General features: G+C 43.1%; 1 protein-coding gene across 2 annotated transcripts in view; it reads left to right on the forward strand.

Moving 5' to 3' along the window:
• The first annotated feature begins 16,780 nt into the window (after positions 1–16,780).
• The window catches only part of LOC124775090 (ATP-binding cassette subfamily C member 4-like), a 254,271-nt gene continuing 253,771 nt past the window's right edge, over positions 16,781–17,280 (forward strand). For both annotated transcript variants that reach the window (XM_047249900.1, XM_047249901.1), the window contains exon 1: positions 16,781–16,881. In XM_047249900.1, coding sequence (XP_047105856.1) covers positions 16,808–16,881 — 74 coding nt within the window. In that variant the 5' untranslated portion in view covers positions 16,781–16,807. The remainder of the gene's footprint in view (positions 16,882–17,280) is intronic.

Consider the following 17,280-nt stretch of genomic DNA (forward strand, 5'->3'; position numbering starts at 1 on the left):
GAAGCCATATGCTTGAATATTTCTGGTATCTCAACTGCAGATTTTTCAGCACTCATTTAACTTTACGACTCTATATCTCAAAATTAACAAAAATGGACTTGTACCACTATTGAAATAAGCCCTTCATATGCACACACAGCACATCGATCTCGTGAGGCACAAGGCTCTCATAACGAAGTACATACGTCGGTCAACAGATGACACTAGGAAAAGTATGTTAACTGCGCTTTTTAGTTGCTACTTGCGACTCTTAGTTGCGATTTGTCACAGAAATCGCAGTTTGACTCGGTAGCGAATAGCGTAGTATGAGCTTTGCTCAACAGATGGCAGTGCTAACTGCGCTTTTTAGTTGCTACTTGCGACTCTTAGTTGCGACTTGTCACGGAAATCGCAGTTAGACTCCATAGCGTACCGCAGAGATGGACGTAGTACGAACTTTGACCCACAGATGGCACTGTTAACCGCGCTTTCTGGTTGCTACTTGCGACTCTTAGTTGCGACTTGTCACGGAAATCGCAGTTAGACTCCATAGTACGAACTTTGGCCAACAGATGCCACTGTTAACCGCGCTTTTTAGTTGCTACTTGCGACTCTTAGTTGCGACTTGTCACGGAAATCGCAGTTAGACTCCATAGCGTACCGCAGAGATGGACGTAGTACGAACTTCGGCCAACAGATGCCACTGTTAACCGCGCTTTTTAGTTGCTACTTGCGACTCTTAGTTGCGACTTGTCACTGAAATCGCAGAAAGCAGTGCTAAATTCGACCAATAGATGGCTCACGTCTTTCAGTGTGAAATACTACTTGCGACTGCTAACTGTGACTGAAATCGCAGTTAGATTCTGTAAAGTTGCTACTGTGATATCTGTGACTTCTCAGTCACTGTGATTTCTAACAGATACGCGATTTCCTGCCCACCACTAGTCATTCCGAGCTTGTGAGTCGTGGCAGTATGAGGCGAGAAAAATACTTATAGAATTCTAAGAGACGTATTTCGTTACAGTATTCCCATTAACATAAAAAGGGGAAGTATTGGCTATCATCGTAGTGTGATGAATGGCTTCGTTTGTGATAAAGGCTACAATACATTTAACATCTAGTCATGCATAAATACCGCTGCCTGCTCTCCCCATTTTATAACAACTAGTGGTGGGCAGGAAATCGCGTATCTGTTAGAAATCACAGTGACAGAAGTCACAGATATCACAGTAGCAACTATATTAGTATGTGGTAGCAAGTTTACAGAATCTAACTGCGATTTCAGTCACAGTTAGCAGTCGCAAGTAGTATTTCACATTGAAAGACGTGAGCCATCTATTGGTCGAATTTAGCACTGCTTTCTGCGATTTCAGTGACGAGTCGCAAGTAGCAACTAAAAAGCGCGGTAAACAGTGGCATCTCTTGGCCGAAGTTCGTACTACGTCCATCTCTGCGGTACGCTATGGAGTCTAACTGCGATTTCCGTGACAAGTCGCAACTAAGAGTCGCAAGTAGCAACTAAAAAGCGCAGTTAGCACTGCCATCTGTTGACCAAAGTTCATACTACGCTATTCGCTAACGAGTCAAACTGCGATTTCTGTGACAAATCGCAACTAAGAGTCGCAAGTAGCAACTAAAAAGCGCAGTTAACTTACTTTTCCTAGTGTCATCTGTTGACCGACGTATGTACTTCGTTATGAAAGCCTTGTGCCTCACGAGATCGATGTGCTGTGTGTGCATATGAAGGGCTTATTTCAATAGTGGTACAAGTCCATTTTTGTTAATTTTGAGATATAGAGTCGTAAAGTTAAATGAGTGCTGAAAAATATGCAGTTGAGATACCAGAAATATTCAAGCATATGGCTTCTTGCTAGAGATGAATCTTTATTTATGTTTGTTTGGATCACTAATTTCAGAAGCATTATAGACAGAAAAGTGTAGGTAATGGACTTGTACCACTATTGAAATAAGCCCTTCATATTATATGACGACATGCACATTCAGCATCAGTTATGGTTGGTCAAATACTGCTGTGACTCTGAATGTATTATATTAATAAGAAGCAACATTGCCTTTTTCTCCTGAAAATATCAAGTAACGTAACAAATGTGTTTGATTCTGCTTCCAATATGACAGTTTTGGTTAATACTCCACATGCCTACAGGACTTTGCAATGTTAACACAGCAGAACTCAGACATCTGTATAAGTGTAGAGAAATGAAAACAGTCATATGAATGCCTCACTTTTGTTCCGACACAGTTCAAGACTCGGGAGAAAAGTTTTACACCTGGTGTTCTACATGGCAACTTCACACACAAGAACTTTTTGCCGACACTACTACCACCTACATAAGTAAGCTTTTCCTGTGTCACTTTCAAGTAATGCACTTAAGCTATTCCTGATTTAACTGGAAGAACTGTACTTCCCACTTTCATATCAACAGCCTCAAAATGCATATTGTAGACTTCGGGATATGTTACAGGTCAGTGTCACACCAAGATTGTGGAGAAAGGGGGGGGGGGGGGGCGGCATGTCACTCTCCAACAAGTGTTTACCAATAAATAAGTGGCAGAAAATTACGGGTATAGGACGGCTTAACATGTGGAAAATGAGATTTTTATTATTCACTCAATGTATTTAACATTTATTATTCCTTTAAAATCGCACAACAACTTCAATAAAACACTTTAATCAGTCACACACTTATTTCATAATTATTTCACTTTTAAACTGCAAATCCTCTAAGAGCTGTCTTGAATCTTCACGAGTCTCTCTCAACAGCCTTGATGTGGATAGATATGTACAGCAGGAACCAAAATGACAAATGTTGTGTTGGTCGACAACGCACAATTTTTAAACTACGGAGACTTGGCGCCACGCACTCCGGTTGGCCGTGGGATTGCCTTACTGGCATCAGCTATCCAGGGTTAAAATTTGGTGATACAATTTTTCTCCACGCTGTATATAACTTCAAAGTGTCCTAAAAAATAATCTGAATACGTTAAGGCGCGTCAATACTGAGCGCTCCGCGTTGAACACGTTCCGCATGTTGCCGGTACGTCAAGGGAATATGAGGGAGGGTTCACGCTCACTCCAGTTGGGAGCTATGCCGCGCCGTGCGCGATGGTTCTACATGGAGCGCCGCAGTCTTGCAGCTGGAGCAAGTGAAGATTGCAAGTGCCGCATTTATTTTGCTGAAAAAGAACTGTTATCAGTGGCCAACACCATTGTTAAAAAGTAGGACAATGTACGGTGGAAATAATATTTTCATTGAACTACTTGTTGGCAAGGTTGAACAGTTTGAATTGTTTTATCGAATGTCGTTCAAAGGCTAAACATCTGTTGCATATGAACAGAAGTCGGTGAAGGGGGGGCTAATGGGGAGGGGGAGGGGAGGGGTTTGGGGGAATGGAATATGGCTTAACAAAAGAAGAGTTGGGGTCCTCTACCGACAAATTTGTAAAATTTGGTGTTGCTTAAAGTAGTTTTTGGTAACTGCATTTTGGAGTTCAGGGTAAAAAATGTGTATCGATAAACAATAAGACACCTGTTTTAAGTTAAATGATATTTATTGGTTTAGTTAGTAAGCTTTATGCCGCTCTTATTCTATAACCCCCATAGCCCTCCCCTCCCCCCCCCCCCCCCCCCCCCCCCCACCTGCCGCCACCTCTGTATATGAACCACGAATAATGGACACAGATTGCACAACTGCAATATCAAGCAAACTTTTCGGCAAAGGGAGATGCGTTTATGAATTTATGTACCTGTTCAAGGAACCCAAAATGTTTCAACTATAGTCATCGAAGTATGCATATTGTTTTTCGCACGCGACATCACAGGCAATCCACTGCCACTCACCATTTAGTTTTGCTTTCACGTGATGTTTATTGTCCTTAGGATCCCACAGGTCATGCTTTTCTCTACTACAAACTATAAGTTGTTCAGTTTCTTAGGGGTAACACTCCATACTTAGAACACATTACCGCAATGCGAATATAAACACTCACTGGCAAACGCACCTGCGAACATTAAGACATTTATGCAATATGTGGTATGCTGTAACTTGTCAGGCTATACACTGCATGGCGGCAGAGTGCAATATTCACTCGTCGCTTGTCTCCGACTCACATCCGCGCAGGCAATCTTCTGCAATGCTAAGTCTGAGAAATACTGTCACGCAAGCACTGGATTCAAGATGCAATGCCACGAACTCATATGAGTTGCCATCCAGAAGCAGACATGCGACTGTGAGTGGCAGCTTTGCAACTCAGAGCGTATTGTATTGTATTGTATGGAACTGGAGACCTAGAAACGACGGAGAAGCTTCGTCCCCGCCGAAGCCCTCAGTGGTTCACAACCCCACAACAGGCTACAGCAGTCCACCCACCCCACCACCGCCCCACACCGAACCCAGGGTTACTGTGCGGTTCGGCCCCCAGTGGACGCCTCCGGGAACGTCTCACACCAGACGAGTGTAACCCCTATGTTTGCGTGGTATAGTAAGTGTGGTGTACGCGTATGTGGAGAAAGTGTTTGCGCAGCAACTGCCGACACAGTGTAACTGAGGCGGAATAAGGGGAACCAGCCTGCATTCGCCGAGGCAGATGGAAAACCGCCTTAAAAACCATCCACAGACTGCCTGGTACACCGGACCTCCACACTAATCCGTTGGGCGGATTCGTGCCCAGAAAACAGTGCGTTAGACTGCACCGGCTAACCGGCCGGGCTCTCAGAGCTTACTAGGCCTCAGACTATTTTTTTTTTCCTTTATTGTAATTTTCATCACCTGATACAGGCGGGCTGGCAGCAGCTTAATACGCTGTTCTTCAGCCTTATGGGGTACAATAATATGATATAGGTGACATAGACAATACAAAAAATGGCGGGCAAAGAAAGTAGTTACAAAAAACAAAAAACAAGAAGCCGTTCACGTTGGACGATAAAAACACTAACACTTGGTGACACGGCGCACAAAACACGGAGAACGGCGACGGCACATGTGAACAGTTGAGTTGAAACTGCACGAAACACAAAACGAAGCACACACACTAAACACTGATGGCGACAATCTCTGGCGCACGAATGTTCACTATGCGTGTGCGAGTCCGGGGACCTGCCAAGAGAGGAGGAGGAGGAGGAGGAAGGGGAGTGGGAGAGGGGAGAGCAGAGATGCCACGGGCAGAGGAGAAAGAGGGGAGGGAGGAAGTGGGAGGGGAAGCCCGGGGGGAAGAGGGGTGGAGGGAGGGGACGGGGGAAAAGGAAAGAGAAGGGACGGGAAGGGAAGAGAAGGGAGGGAGGGAGGGTGCCTAAAGGAAAGGACACCGTAAGTGGGGGGTGGGGCAGGGTCAAAGTTGATAGGAGGGGTAGATGGAGGGGAGGAGGACATCATCAGGGAGGGGGAGCTGGCGGAAGCCACCGTGGGAGAGGATAAAGAGGGTGGAGAGATGGAGACCAGGTGGGACGTGGGAATACAGGCGCGGCAGCGGACGGGGGTGGGAGAGGATCGGGGAGACGAGCGGGTGAGGAGGATCAAGTTTGCGGGAGGTGTACAGGATCCGTATCCTTTCAAGGAAAAGGAGGAGGTGGGGGAAGGGGATGAGATCGTACAGGATCCGCGTAGGGGAGGGGAGACGGATGCGATAGGTGAGGCGGAGAGCATGGCGTTCAAGGATTTGGAGGGATTTATAAAAGGAAGGGGGGGCAGAGATCCAAGCCGGATGGGCATAACAAAGGATAGGGCGGATGAGGGATTTATAAGTGTGGAGGATGGTGGAGGGGTCCAGACCCCACGTGCGGCTGGAGAGGAGCTTGAGGAGACGGAGTCGGGAGCGTGCCTTGGCTTGGATTGTCCGGAGGTGGGGAGTCCAGGAGAGGCGACGGTCGAGGGTGACGCCAAGGTACTTAAGGGTGGGAGTGAGGGCGATAGGACGGCCATAGATGGTGATGTAGAAATCAAGGAGGCGGAAGGAAGGGGTGGTTTTGCCTACAATGATCGCCTGGGTTTTGAAGGGATTGACCTTGAGCAACCACTGGTTGCACCAAGCGGTGAACCGGTCAAGATGGGATTGGAGAAGGTGTTGGGAGCGCTGTAGGGTGGGGGCAAGGGCAAGGAAGGCGGTGTCATCGGCAAACTGCAGAAGGTGGACGGGGGCTGACGGCGGCAGCATGTCCGCCGTGTACAAAAGATACAGGAGGGGGGAGAGGACGGAGCCTTGGGGCACACCGGCAGAGGGGAAAAAGGTGTAGGAATCTGTGTTATGGACGGGCCTCAGACTACTGTAGCGTACGCTTTTATTCTCTCCATCTTTCTCAGACGTAAACACGGTGCTGCTACTCTGGCCATATCTTCTATTTCCTTTACCAGTTAATCTAGATAGCTCAATGGTAAACTATAACTATGAAAGTCTCGCGTTCGATCCCTGGTCACTCCTAGGATTCTGCTCTCTCACTTATTACTTCTTTCCCCTCTGACTATGTTCGTTGACGCGAAAAATTCCTTGTTACAATGGTTCGGAATCCATGTTAGATAGTAGTTCTGCCTATAAGAGGCTGGGTAAGTCAGTTCAAAAATAGGAGGAAACAAGGACATACCACCTTCAGCAGGACACTCGTAGTAAAACACTGTAGTGCTGAAAACAGTCTTCATATTGATGAAGCATTACTTTACTCACATAGAACAATGTTAACATTCGTGTTAAACTTGCAATTAACAAAGTACAGCAAAAGTAATGCTGACACCCATGTTAAACTTACGATGAACGAAGTATGCTAACACTATATTGATGATTCTGAATTTATGTCCAGGAGTAGCTGAATAAATGGCAGGAGCAGTACGTAAATATCTATACACTTCACGTAACGAAAGGTACTACTTAATTAATCCAGGCGAAAAGTTTATTGCAAAATACAAATTAAGTTGATACAGTTGCAAATAGACGTTTACTGAAACGCTTCAATATCAGCTGCGTTATGTTTTTTACACGTTCCGATGGCTGTCTGACGTGCAAGGTGCTCCATAGAGTACTTGAGTTCCGATCACAAATCGCTTTGTTTCTGAAAAGGGGGAGGACGGAGAAGGAGCAAGACTTACATACCAAAATAACGTATAATATATTTATTTCCAAAGTGGCGTGCCTTGCGGATTTCTTTGCTGAAATCAATACGCTTAACGGCTTGCAATGAAATATGGTGAATATTTTGACGGCACAAGATAAAAGTTGCCAGTTTTCTTCGGAGATTTGAGCTCTACCAACGCAAGGCCGAAGTTCAGGACATTTCGGTATTCGCAGAATTGACAGTAATGCTCGATGCCAACAGTGAATAATCCTCATTCACGAATGAAATAAGTCAGAAACTATTTTCCTGAACTGGAGAATCGACAGGCAAATGCTTGGATTTTAAGACTTTTCAGTGAACAAAGGAACATTTTCAGATAGTAAAACCACAGTCTTAACACTCTTAACATAACAGTCACGACACTCACTGCTGTGAAAAGTTGTTACCGTTTGACAGCTGGAGCTGCACTAGCGCTCCAAGCGGCGAGAAAAGGAAATGTCAGACGCGTCGCAAGCGTAATGCTTGTATCGCATCCCATTCGTACGTGATTTACGAAATATTTGAGTTTTTTTCCTCCAAAATGAGTAGTATCAGAAGACACAGATGTTTCTAAAAGTGATTCAAAACTAAGCGCAAGTAGGATAAAAATCACGAATCCAATGGTAAGCTTCAACGCATTCGTCAAGAAACATTTGTGACGGATGCAGCTAACCACATTGATATCAAAGAAACACAGATAGCACAGATATGTACCTCTACATGCAAAAGGGATCGATGCTTCATTTGTCATTCCTTAGGTCTACTGTGGTTTTGTCATTGTCGCCTGTTGCCACAAGTACGGCCATCATTTTTATAATATCACAGTCTAAAGGTACGTTTACACTGGGATACATGTATCGCGACATGTATGAGCGACATGTCAATTTGACATCTCGCGATACATCACCTCATACAAAAATTCACGCAACTTGTATGCGGACCCTCGAGCTCATACATGTCGCGTATACGTTTTGTATATCGCTTTTTGGCCATATACGCGACATGTATGAGCGACATTTGAGGAACTCGCGCATGCGCAGAACTATAATTTCCTGTCGTCTTGTCGCCTGCCCCTTATTTTGGTGATTAGCGCTTGCGTAGTACAAGGCTCTTTGGCGACTGAGTTTTGGAGGTGCCGACTGTCGTTTGTTGTGTAGGTATATGTGTATTGTGTCGTGTGTTGTGCCCGCGTGTAATACTTTAAAATTTGCCATGACTTCTTGTTCAAAACAAAATACACTGCATTTTATAGAGGCAGTGTGCAGGCATCCCTGTATATGGGATGTGAAACTAGGAGACTATAAGGACACTCAGAAAAGGTACGACGAGTAGGAGGAAATTGCTAAGGCATGTAACGTGTCAAGGAAAGAATGTGAGGACAACTGGCATAATTTAAAAAGCCAATATAGTCGCGAGTTAGCGAAAAGGAAGAGCAGCAAAGGAACTAGAAGTGCTACAAGCAATGTGTACCACTCTACAAGGTACGCTTTTGAAAGTATGCGGTTCATAAGAGACAATTACAAACCACTCTCTCATAGGAGCACACATGAAGTAGTACCAGTAAGTAAATTTGTTATATTATTTAATCATATATTTGGCAACATTTTTTCGTTCTAATGCTTTGCATAATGTGAATATTTACGATTTCACTGAGAAACATGATTCTCCATACTGCTATGGTTTGAAGTCCTGAATGCTGCAGAAGAATAGAGCATATTCCTTTATGTCATCATTTAACAATGACGTGGAACTTATTTTCCATACTGCCATGGGATGGAGCCCTGAATACTGCAGAAGTATTCAGCATATTCTCTTCTGTTGTCATTCAGCAATGAAGTTCTTCTGCCAGTTCTGGGCAGTGGCTCCAGCACAGTAGGGGTGTCCCTCCAGGACCCAGGTATTACGTTGCCATCATCTCACTCTCTGTCGTATGTTCCTGCTGGACAATACCTTTGAGATTTTCTGTTTTTAAGAAAATTATGTAAATAAACACAGGCTAGTGCCACCACTGTAGCCTTTTCCGGACTGGGAAGCATTTGCTTCCTCAGCACTCTGTAAACAGCACTTATAATCCCAAATACATTTTCTATTACTCTTCTTGCTCTGCATGCTCTATAGTTAAAAATACGTTGCCAACTATTTTTTTTCATGCAGACCTGGAAATGGTTTCACAATATTTTCCTCTAGGCCAAAGGCTTCGTCAGCGACGAAAACATATGGAACAGGCTTGCTCCTACCAGGAACAGGAGTTGATGGTGGTATATTTCGAGTTTTGGTTTCTAACATTTTGTAAAATGTGGTGTCTTTAAGGACACCACCATCTGAAATGCTCCCCTGTGTGCCAACATCAGCGTAAATTATTCTATAATTAGCATCAGCAATTGCTAGCAAAACAATGCTGAAGCGCTCTTTATAATTAAAATAAACTGTTCCACTGTTGGGTGCTGCCACAATGTCAATGTGCCTCCCATCTATAGCTCCCAAACACCTGGGGAAATTCCATTTTTCTTCATATTCTTTGGCAATTTTCAGCCATTCCTCTGCAGTAGCAGGAAGCTGGAAAGAAAATTGTTACTCTTTTAATTTAATTTACGCATGGACACTCAAAAAATTCTCAATACATTAAGATACTTTGATTATAATGTATGTATAACATATAGCTCACTTTGCCTTAGAAGTGTGTTATATATTTTAAAGGTCATGGAAGTCCCAGCCACAGAAGGAGATGGTGAAGGAGAAGGAAGCATTAGTTTCCCTTTCGATGTAACAGAAATGGAGGAGGTGACATTTGCCAAAGACATTGTGGAAGTGGAAACCACTCCAGTCATCTCTGTGCCTCCAGATTAAAGTGGATGTGCAACCGTGTCACCCTGTACCACTCCAAGTCCGAGTGGAAGTGGTAGATCAAGTGCACTGAAGAGAGCCAGGAGAGACCTGGATGAAGACCGAGAAGGTCTTTTACAGACCTTAAGAAAAGTTGGCGGCAATTTAGCAGGCAGAAAAAGGGACCAGTTTACCCACTTGGGTGACTTGGTCGCCAATAAGCTCAGATTTCTTTATGAAAATGTCCATACTAGAATTATGACAAGACTTGAAAACGGAATACACAGATGTTTGCAGGAGGCAAACGATGAACTAATAGATGCAAATGCAACATAATTTATGGATTCTTTAAAAACATGTATAAATGTTGAAATATGTATGTCATGTGCTGTCAAGTACTACTTAATAAAACTGAATACAAATCGTTTTGTACGCAATTTACAAAATAGTTAGTATATTTTGGCGTCACAAGTGTTGAGAGAACAGCGAGAGACATAAATGATCGTGAAGTATAAATAAACAGACCACGAACTATTGAATGAAGTGACATAAGCTGCGACATATTCTTGAAGAAATAATTAAGTAGCAGCATACAATCGCACTTATTCCACTGAAAGTAAGAGAATACACGCTTTGTATCCCACATATCAAGTATATAGGTGCTCTTCCTTGTGTAAAAATGAAGCGACGTATCACTTTTCATTACGTTCTGCTTTGCAGGAAGCCTGCTTCCAAAAATACAATTTCCATCTTATTCTTTATGGTATCAGGTTATCTCAATAAAAAGCATGACTGTTTTAAAACTTTATTACATCCCATTTATAAATTTAACGACAATAAAATTAAATGAATGAGTCAGTCCTAACACTTTAGCAACCCAAATGAGCCAGCTTCATAACTTTTTTATTTCTTCTCTTGCTCCTTCAGACTAAGTCTTGATTCCTGAATTTAATAATGTAAAAGGCACTTGTAATGCAGTTCCTTAAGGATACAGGCCCTTTAACACAATATGCAGTAAATATGTCAAAAATATCGTTCACTTTTTGGCAAAAATCTGCAGTAGCAGTAGCAGATGATGATATGGTGCCACAAGCAACAAGTGTCTCAATGCGCGCTGCTGCTGTATGACTCAACACACGAACTGCAGTGCTTACCTTCATTTTTGAAAATGCTGACAGTTGGACAGCTCTTTTAGTGAGCTTGGGGGCCAACTTGTACTTCCTTTCACAATCACTTGAGTACAACTGACAAATGTCCTTCCATGAAGCAGTGCCAATCCATCCTTCATCTGTTGTGTGGATAATGCTATACCTGAATAAATTATTACGTATGCTTTTTATCAAGTGTGGGGTGTCATAAAAAAATAGATCTTATTCCCTTCGTGTACTAAGCATGGATTAACTGGTGTGATACCCAGTCTGTGCCTCCACTCCACAAAATTCGAGCCTTGGTCATTGACACATGTTTTTACAACCAAACCAATCTCTGTGAGTTTTTTTACAACTTCAAAAAAGTATGCGCCTCAGATGGGTGGCTCCTACTGGTCCTTTGGAGAAATAATATACTAATGGCTGTTTAAAATTTGAGAATATGCCGTTAATCATTATAACGAACGCAGTATTGGCAACCACAGATGTACGTATGAAACCCATGTCTTCAAATCCAGTAACACGATCCCTAGAGCTGTCATATATCAAATTTTTCCATTGGTGACATCTCATCCATAGACAAATTAACAATTATATCTGTTTTTGGTAACTGCTGCCCTTTCTGCTTTAAAAGGTGAAATATGTTATTATTTATCCCACAATTTAATTGTATATCTTCCACATAGCTTTTGTAAGGTACGTACTGATGAAAGGCTAAAACAGTGTGATAAAAAACTGTATGCCTGAGTACTATAATACAACAAATTAAGTGCAAATAATTTAGTTTCATATTTCCATCTCGCACCACGTTTTCCATTCAATGGTATACTGATTTGGCTTATCAATAAATTGAGAGCATCTTTTTTCAAGTACTTGGAACCAATACATTTTAAATTGAGCTTGTCCTTTTGTATTTGTGTCCTGTGACGTTGTGGTTGCAGTTTATTCTTACGATGGGCACTTTCCTTGTCACGTAGTAATTTTGTACGAAGTCTAATGATTTGCACGTTTTTACATTTCACACGATTTTCCAACACGCGAATAATTTCACGTAATCAAAGCATTTCATCTTCAAAAGATGTCCGTGTTGCAGATTCCGTTCTTAGTGATTTTATATATGTTTCTCGTGTAAGAACACTTGTGGTAGCTGTTTCTTCTGTGTCAGGAGGCAGTTTTATTGTTTTTGCAGTAACACTTCCACGTTTGTATGGCAATTTTCTCTTCATCGTCACTAGTTGTGGCTTATTCAGCACGCCAGATGACGTAGGAACTGCATTCCATACTAATGTCTTCTTTTCCGCGCTCATGAAATGGTTTGACTCGAAATGTAACGCACAAAACTTCACGTTATTGTGCAAAGAAAGGACATCTTTTTGCAGCAGGTCCTGTCTTCTGCCATTTATTTACCATTTCTTGCTCCTAAAAAAGAAAAACAAATTCAGTAATTCAATACAGTTTAGAAAAAAATCGTAAATAAAGAGCGCTCTAATGTGATGTTTCATACCTCTGAGGGTCCTTACGAAACCTGAAGAATGACAAATGTGGTGTCTTCTTCCTATTATTACTGCAACTGATTGCGCTACATACGCTGCCTTCCGTAAAAACCATGTTAAAAATGAATGTAAACGACACTGTTACATTTACTGAATATCGTATTCAGCAGCGTAGCTTCTCCACCGCTTGGGGCGCTGTTGTCGCGGAGTATGACAAAAATCAGCGAGTGTGTCACGACTGTACATATTAGACTGTGATATTATTCTAAGTGGGACAAGCAGCTGCCAGATGTTGGGAGAAGTATGCTGAGCGTATGAACATAAAGTCCTCGAAGCCAATAACAATGTCAGAAGTGCTGTCATATGTTAAATGTGCCATTAGAGACTTTTTTATCCAATGAGATATTCTCTAGTTTATTAGTACCGGAGAATACTGAACCTTCTGTTTTAAAAGGTGGAATATGTTGTCACTTATCCCACATTTTATTCATATGCATTCCACATACCTCTGAGATGTATGCACTGATGGAAACATAAAACATTTTGACAAAACCTGTTAACCTGATTGCTCTAATATAACAAACTAGAGGCAAAAAGCTTATTTTCGTCTTTCCAACTTGCAGCACGCTTCTCCTCCATTGGCATGCTAATCTGGCTTAACGACAAGTCAAGGGCATCTTTTTTTTAAATATCGGGATCCTACAGTCTTCAAAATTTGTTTGTCGTTCTTCACTTGATCCTTCTAATACAGTTTCTGTTGCTGTCTGTACTTAAAATGATAGGCACTTTCCTTGTCCCACAATAGTTTTGCACGAAGTCTAGCGATCTGCATAGTCTGAAAATTCACGCGCTTTTGCAAGACACGAATAACTGCACGTAATCTAACCACTTCATTGTCAAAGCAGGTCTCTGTTGACGATTCAGATAAACCGGGCTCTGATATATGAAGAGTTGAACTGGCTACTTCTGTGCCACAGGAGTGTTATACAGTTTTAGACGGATTGCCGAACCTTTGTGGCAGTTTCCTCTCCATCGTCATTTGAGGTGGGTTATTAGGGATGTGAAACAGTGCAGGTACTGCATTCCACAAGAATTTTTTACTGTCTGCACTCATGAACTGGTTTTGTTCGAAGTGTAGCGAACAAAATTTAACATTATTATAAAGGTAAACAAGGGTACTTTTTCATAAGATCTTCTCGTCTGCTTTTCACTAGCCACTTTCTGCTTCTAAACCGAAACATTAATCATTAATACACATGTAGTTTGCAAACGAATCCTGACAATACCCTAGTGATATGACGATATCTACCTCTCACGGACCTTAGAAAACCTAAAAAATTGTTGCTGCAATTTATTGCTCTACAGACGCTCCTGTGTGTAAAAAAAAAAACACTGTACAAACCAAAATAAACTATCTACTCTTCGCTTTCGCTTTTACGATCGCGCCCAACTCGACAGATTTACTTACTGGCCGCTTAGGTCGCTGCTGGCGCAACAGGCAACAAAATCGAGGCGAAGTGTCGCCACTGTTTTTATGTTAGACTGTGGTAAAACTGAAGCCAGAGTAGAATTTCTTAAACTATATGAAGAAAACACACTGAAAATAGATTTACCCAAAATAGAACTGGCAACATTTTGGACAAAGCTGGGTGTCAAGTATTCATTATTATCAGAAAAAGCATTACAATAGTGATTCCATTCGCGACAACTTACAGGTGTGAAACTGGATTTGGGACTGTGGTGATAATGAAAGCAAAAGCAACGAACCGACTGAACTTGGAACATGATTTACGACGTGCACTAGCCGAGACTAAACAGAATATAAAAAACATTGTTAAAAATAAGAAATACCAACTGTCTCATTGACTTTCATTATTTCACACCTCACTCGTGGGTGTCACAGTCTTCAGTGTGACAGACTACAAAATAGCATACCTAAAAATACCAATACATCCAGAAGACATTGACAAAATAGCTGTCATTACCCTGTTTGGCCTGCTCGAATTCCTGTCCATGCCCTGTGGTCTGAAAAATGATGCCCAAACTTGGCAGAGATACATTGAAAATACATCTTGAAAACATCTTGATTTTTCCCAAAACAGGCGAGACAATGGGGTATGCATTTCAGAGCCCATGTTTACTGGAAATATTTTCTTACTTTGGTCCATACTACCACCTCTGAAAGTTGCCTACCCTACTATCTTAGCAACAACAGTACCAGTGAATGTATTGCACTGTCAGAGACATCAGAGTCGTTTTCGCTTATAACTTTCGACTGCTTCGTTTCCGCTACAGGGATCTTTAAATCAAATTGATAAATTTATCCTTCTCCATAATCCTTCAAAGTTAGTAACATAATCACAGAACCACACATTCGCAGGCGCCGGTGCCTATAACTTGGTGACGCTCTATAGCGTCGTTGGATGATGTTTCTGGACGTGGGTTCCTACGGGTTTCTGTTCAAAATATTATGTACTCACTCCCCTCTATAAGTCCTAGATGTTCATAACGGAAATTTCCGAACACCCTGTAGAAGCATTAGGCGTACTACTTTTTACGACTATACATAAGTTAAGGCTTAAAAAACGATGCTATGCCTAAGCTGTGCTGATAGATAAGTGTTAAGAGAAAATTCGATACTTCGCACCGTTTCGGAGTTATTTAGCACTGAAGTTACCCAATCATGTAACTGCGCGCGCAAATTCAAGCACTTGCATGCGCTAAAATGCGGTAACGCACAGACATCTAGTCCGCGGGTTAACCACTTGTTGCAACGCTCATTACCAGTTACAGTGCACCTTTTTCGGATGTGATAAATTTGAGGTAGGTGAGCAAAAGCTACGTTTGTTCGGTTTGAGGAAACCAAAGGAAGAATAAGTTTGGTGACACTGTCTCTGGCAGGCTGCTTGAATTCGCGCGTGCGACGACCTGGTCGCCTAACTTCAATGCTGAATAACTCTGAAAAGGCGCAACTTGTTGAATCCTTTTTTCTTAACAATTATATCTCGGTCTCGCGGTAGCGTTCTCACTTCCCGAGCAAGGGGTCCCGGGTTCGATTCCCGCCGGCGTCAGGGATTTTTCCTGCCTCGAGATGACTGGGTGTTGCTGTGTCGTCTTCATCATCATCATCATTCATCCCCATTACGGTCGGAGGAAGGCAACGGCAAACCACCTCCACTAGGACCTTGCCTAGTAAGGCGGTGCGGGTCTCCCGCATCGTTCCCCTACGCTCTGTAAAGAAGCATGGGACTTCATTTCCATTTTTTCCATACAACTTCCCTTGTAACACCCTCACAAGCTTTTCAGACTGTCTTGACCATCCAGAATGGGATTTTCACTCTGCAGCGGAATGTGCGCTGATATGAAACTTCCTGGCAGATTAAAACTGTGTGCCCGACCGAGACTCGAACTCATATCAGCGCACATTCCGCTGCAGAGTGAAAATCTCATTCTGGAAACATCCCCCAGGCTGTGGCTAAGCCATATCTCTGCAATATCCTTTCTTTCAGGAGTGCTAGTTCTGCAAGGTTCGCAGGAGTGCTTCTGTAAAGTTCGGAAGGTAGGAGACGAGGTACTGGCAGAAGTAAAGCTGTGAGGACGGGGCGTGAGTCGTGCTTGGGTAGCTCAGTCGGTATAGCACTTGCCCGCGCAAGGCAAAGGTCCCGAGTTCGAGTCTCGGTCCGGCACACAGTTTTAATCTGCCAGGAAGTTTCATGTTTTGACCACCCTTTATAGACATACTCGTATGTTACTTATTAACCTTTTCGCTTGGGATGAAGGCAATCTATCTCACTGGGGTAGGCTTAGGAAACCGTGACACTGTGAAGAGAAGGAAGAAGAGAGAACGGTTGGTATTTGTGAAGTTTCCCGTTATTTGTGACTCAGGGTACACAGATAAACATAAATACAAGTTCTGGTGCATATGAACGGGCCATCACGCTTCGAACGGGCAGGAAACCCTGCTACTAAACTTTCAGTTGGACCCTGTAGCTGGGCGCCGTGCGAATCACCGATGTCTGCTGACACTGCAGTCTGTTGCGCGTGTAGCATGAGAAGCGGCAGTTGCAGCAGCTGCTCCATTGTTCGTATGGCGCGGCGGTGCGGCGCAGCACGCAGTCGCAGACTGGGGTCAACAGCGGCCGAACAGGAGGTTTGCGGGTGGGGAGGGGAGGGGAGCACCGCCCTGGCCATGTGGCCCGAGTCAGCAGAAGCGCGCGAGCCCCTCAGTCTGCTGTGGCGTCTGCCGCCGGTCAGTGAGTGCCGGTGCTATGGATACGACGAGGCGCAAGTCCAACCCCAACCCACGGGCCACCGCAAACCCCGTCTCGGTGCTGTTTTTCTGGTGAGTGACGCCCTCTGCTCGTATCGGTATTTCTGATTGCACAGTTCTGGGAAGTGTAAAACCCCATCACATTGTCATCGAATATCCAGAAGTAGAATTTTTGGGAAGATCATGCAGACACCTGTTTAGTTTACTGTTAGCCGCATTTCAGAGGCGTTCGTCGTATTTAAGAAACGTACATCTCGAACAGCGTTTGTAATCTAGGTCTGTGCACTGGCTAGCTGCCTAAGGTGGACCAACTAAATAAGTATGTTTACACGACCAGCTGCACAACAGTGCAGTAAACGGGGTGTAATACATTATTAACAGATGCTATGGATCTAAGTACAGCAATACAAAGGAACCTATCAAACTAAGTAATGTTAAAGAAAAACACTGGAGACAAGAAAAGGTGTCAGT

Source organism: Schistocerca piceifrons, chromosome 2 (assembly GCF_021461385.2).
Source record: "Schistocerca piceifrons isolate TAMUIC-IGC-003096 chromosome 2, iqSchPice1.1, whole genome shotgun sequence".
Lineage (NCBI taxonomy): Eukaryota > Metazoa > Arthropoda > Insecta > Orthoptera > Acrididae > Schistocerca > Schistocerca piceifrons.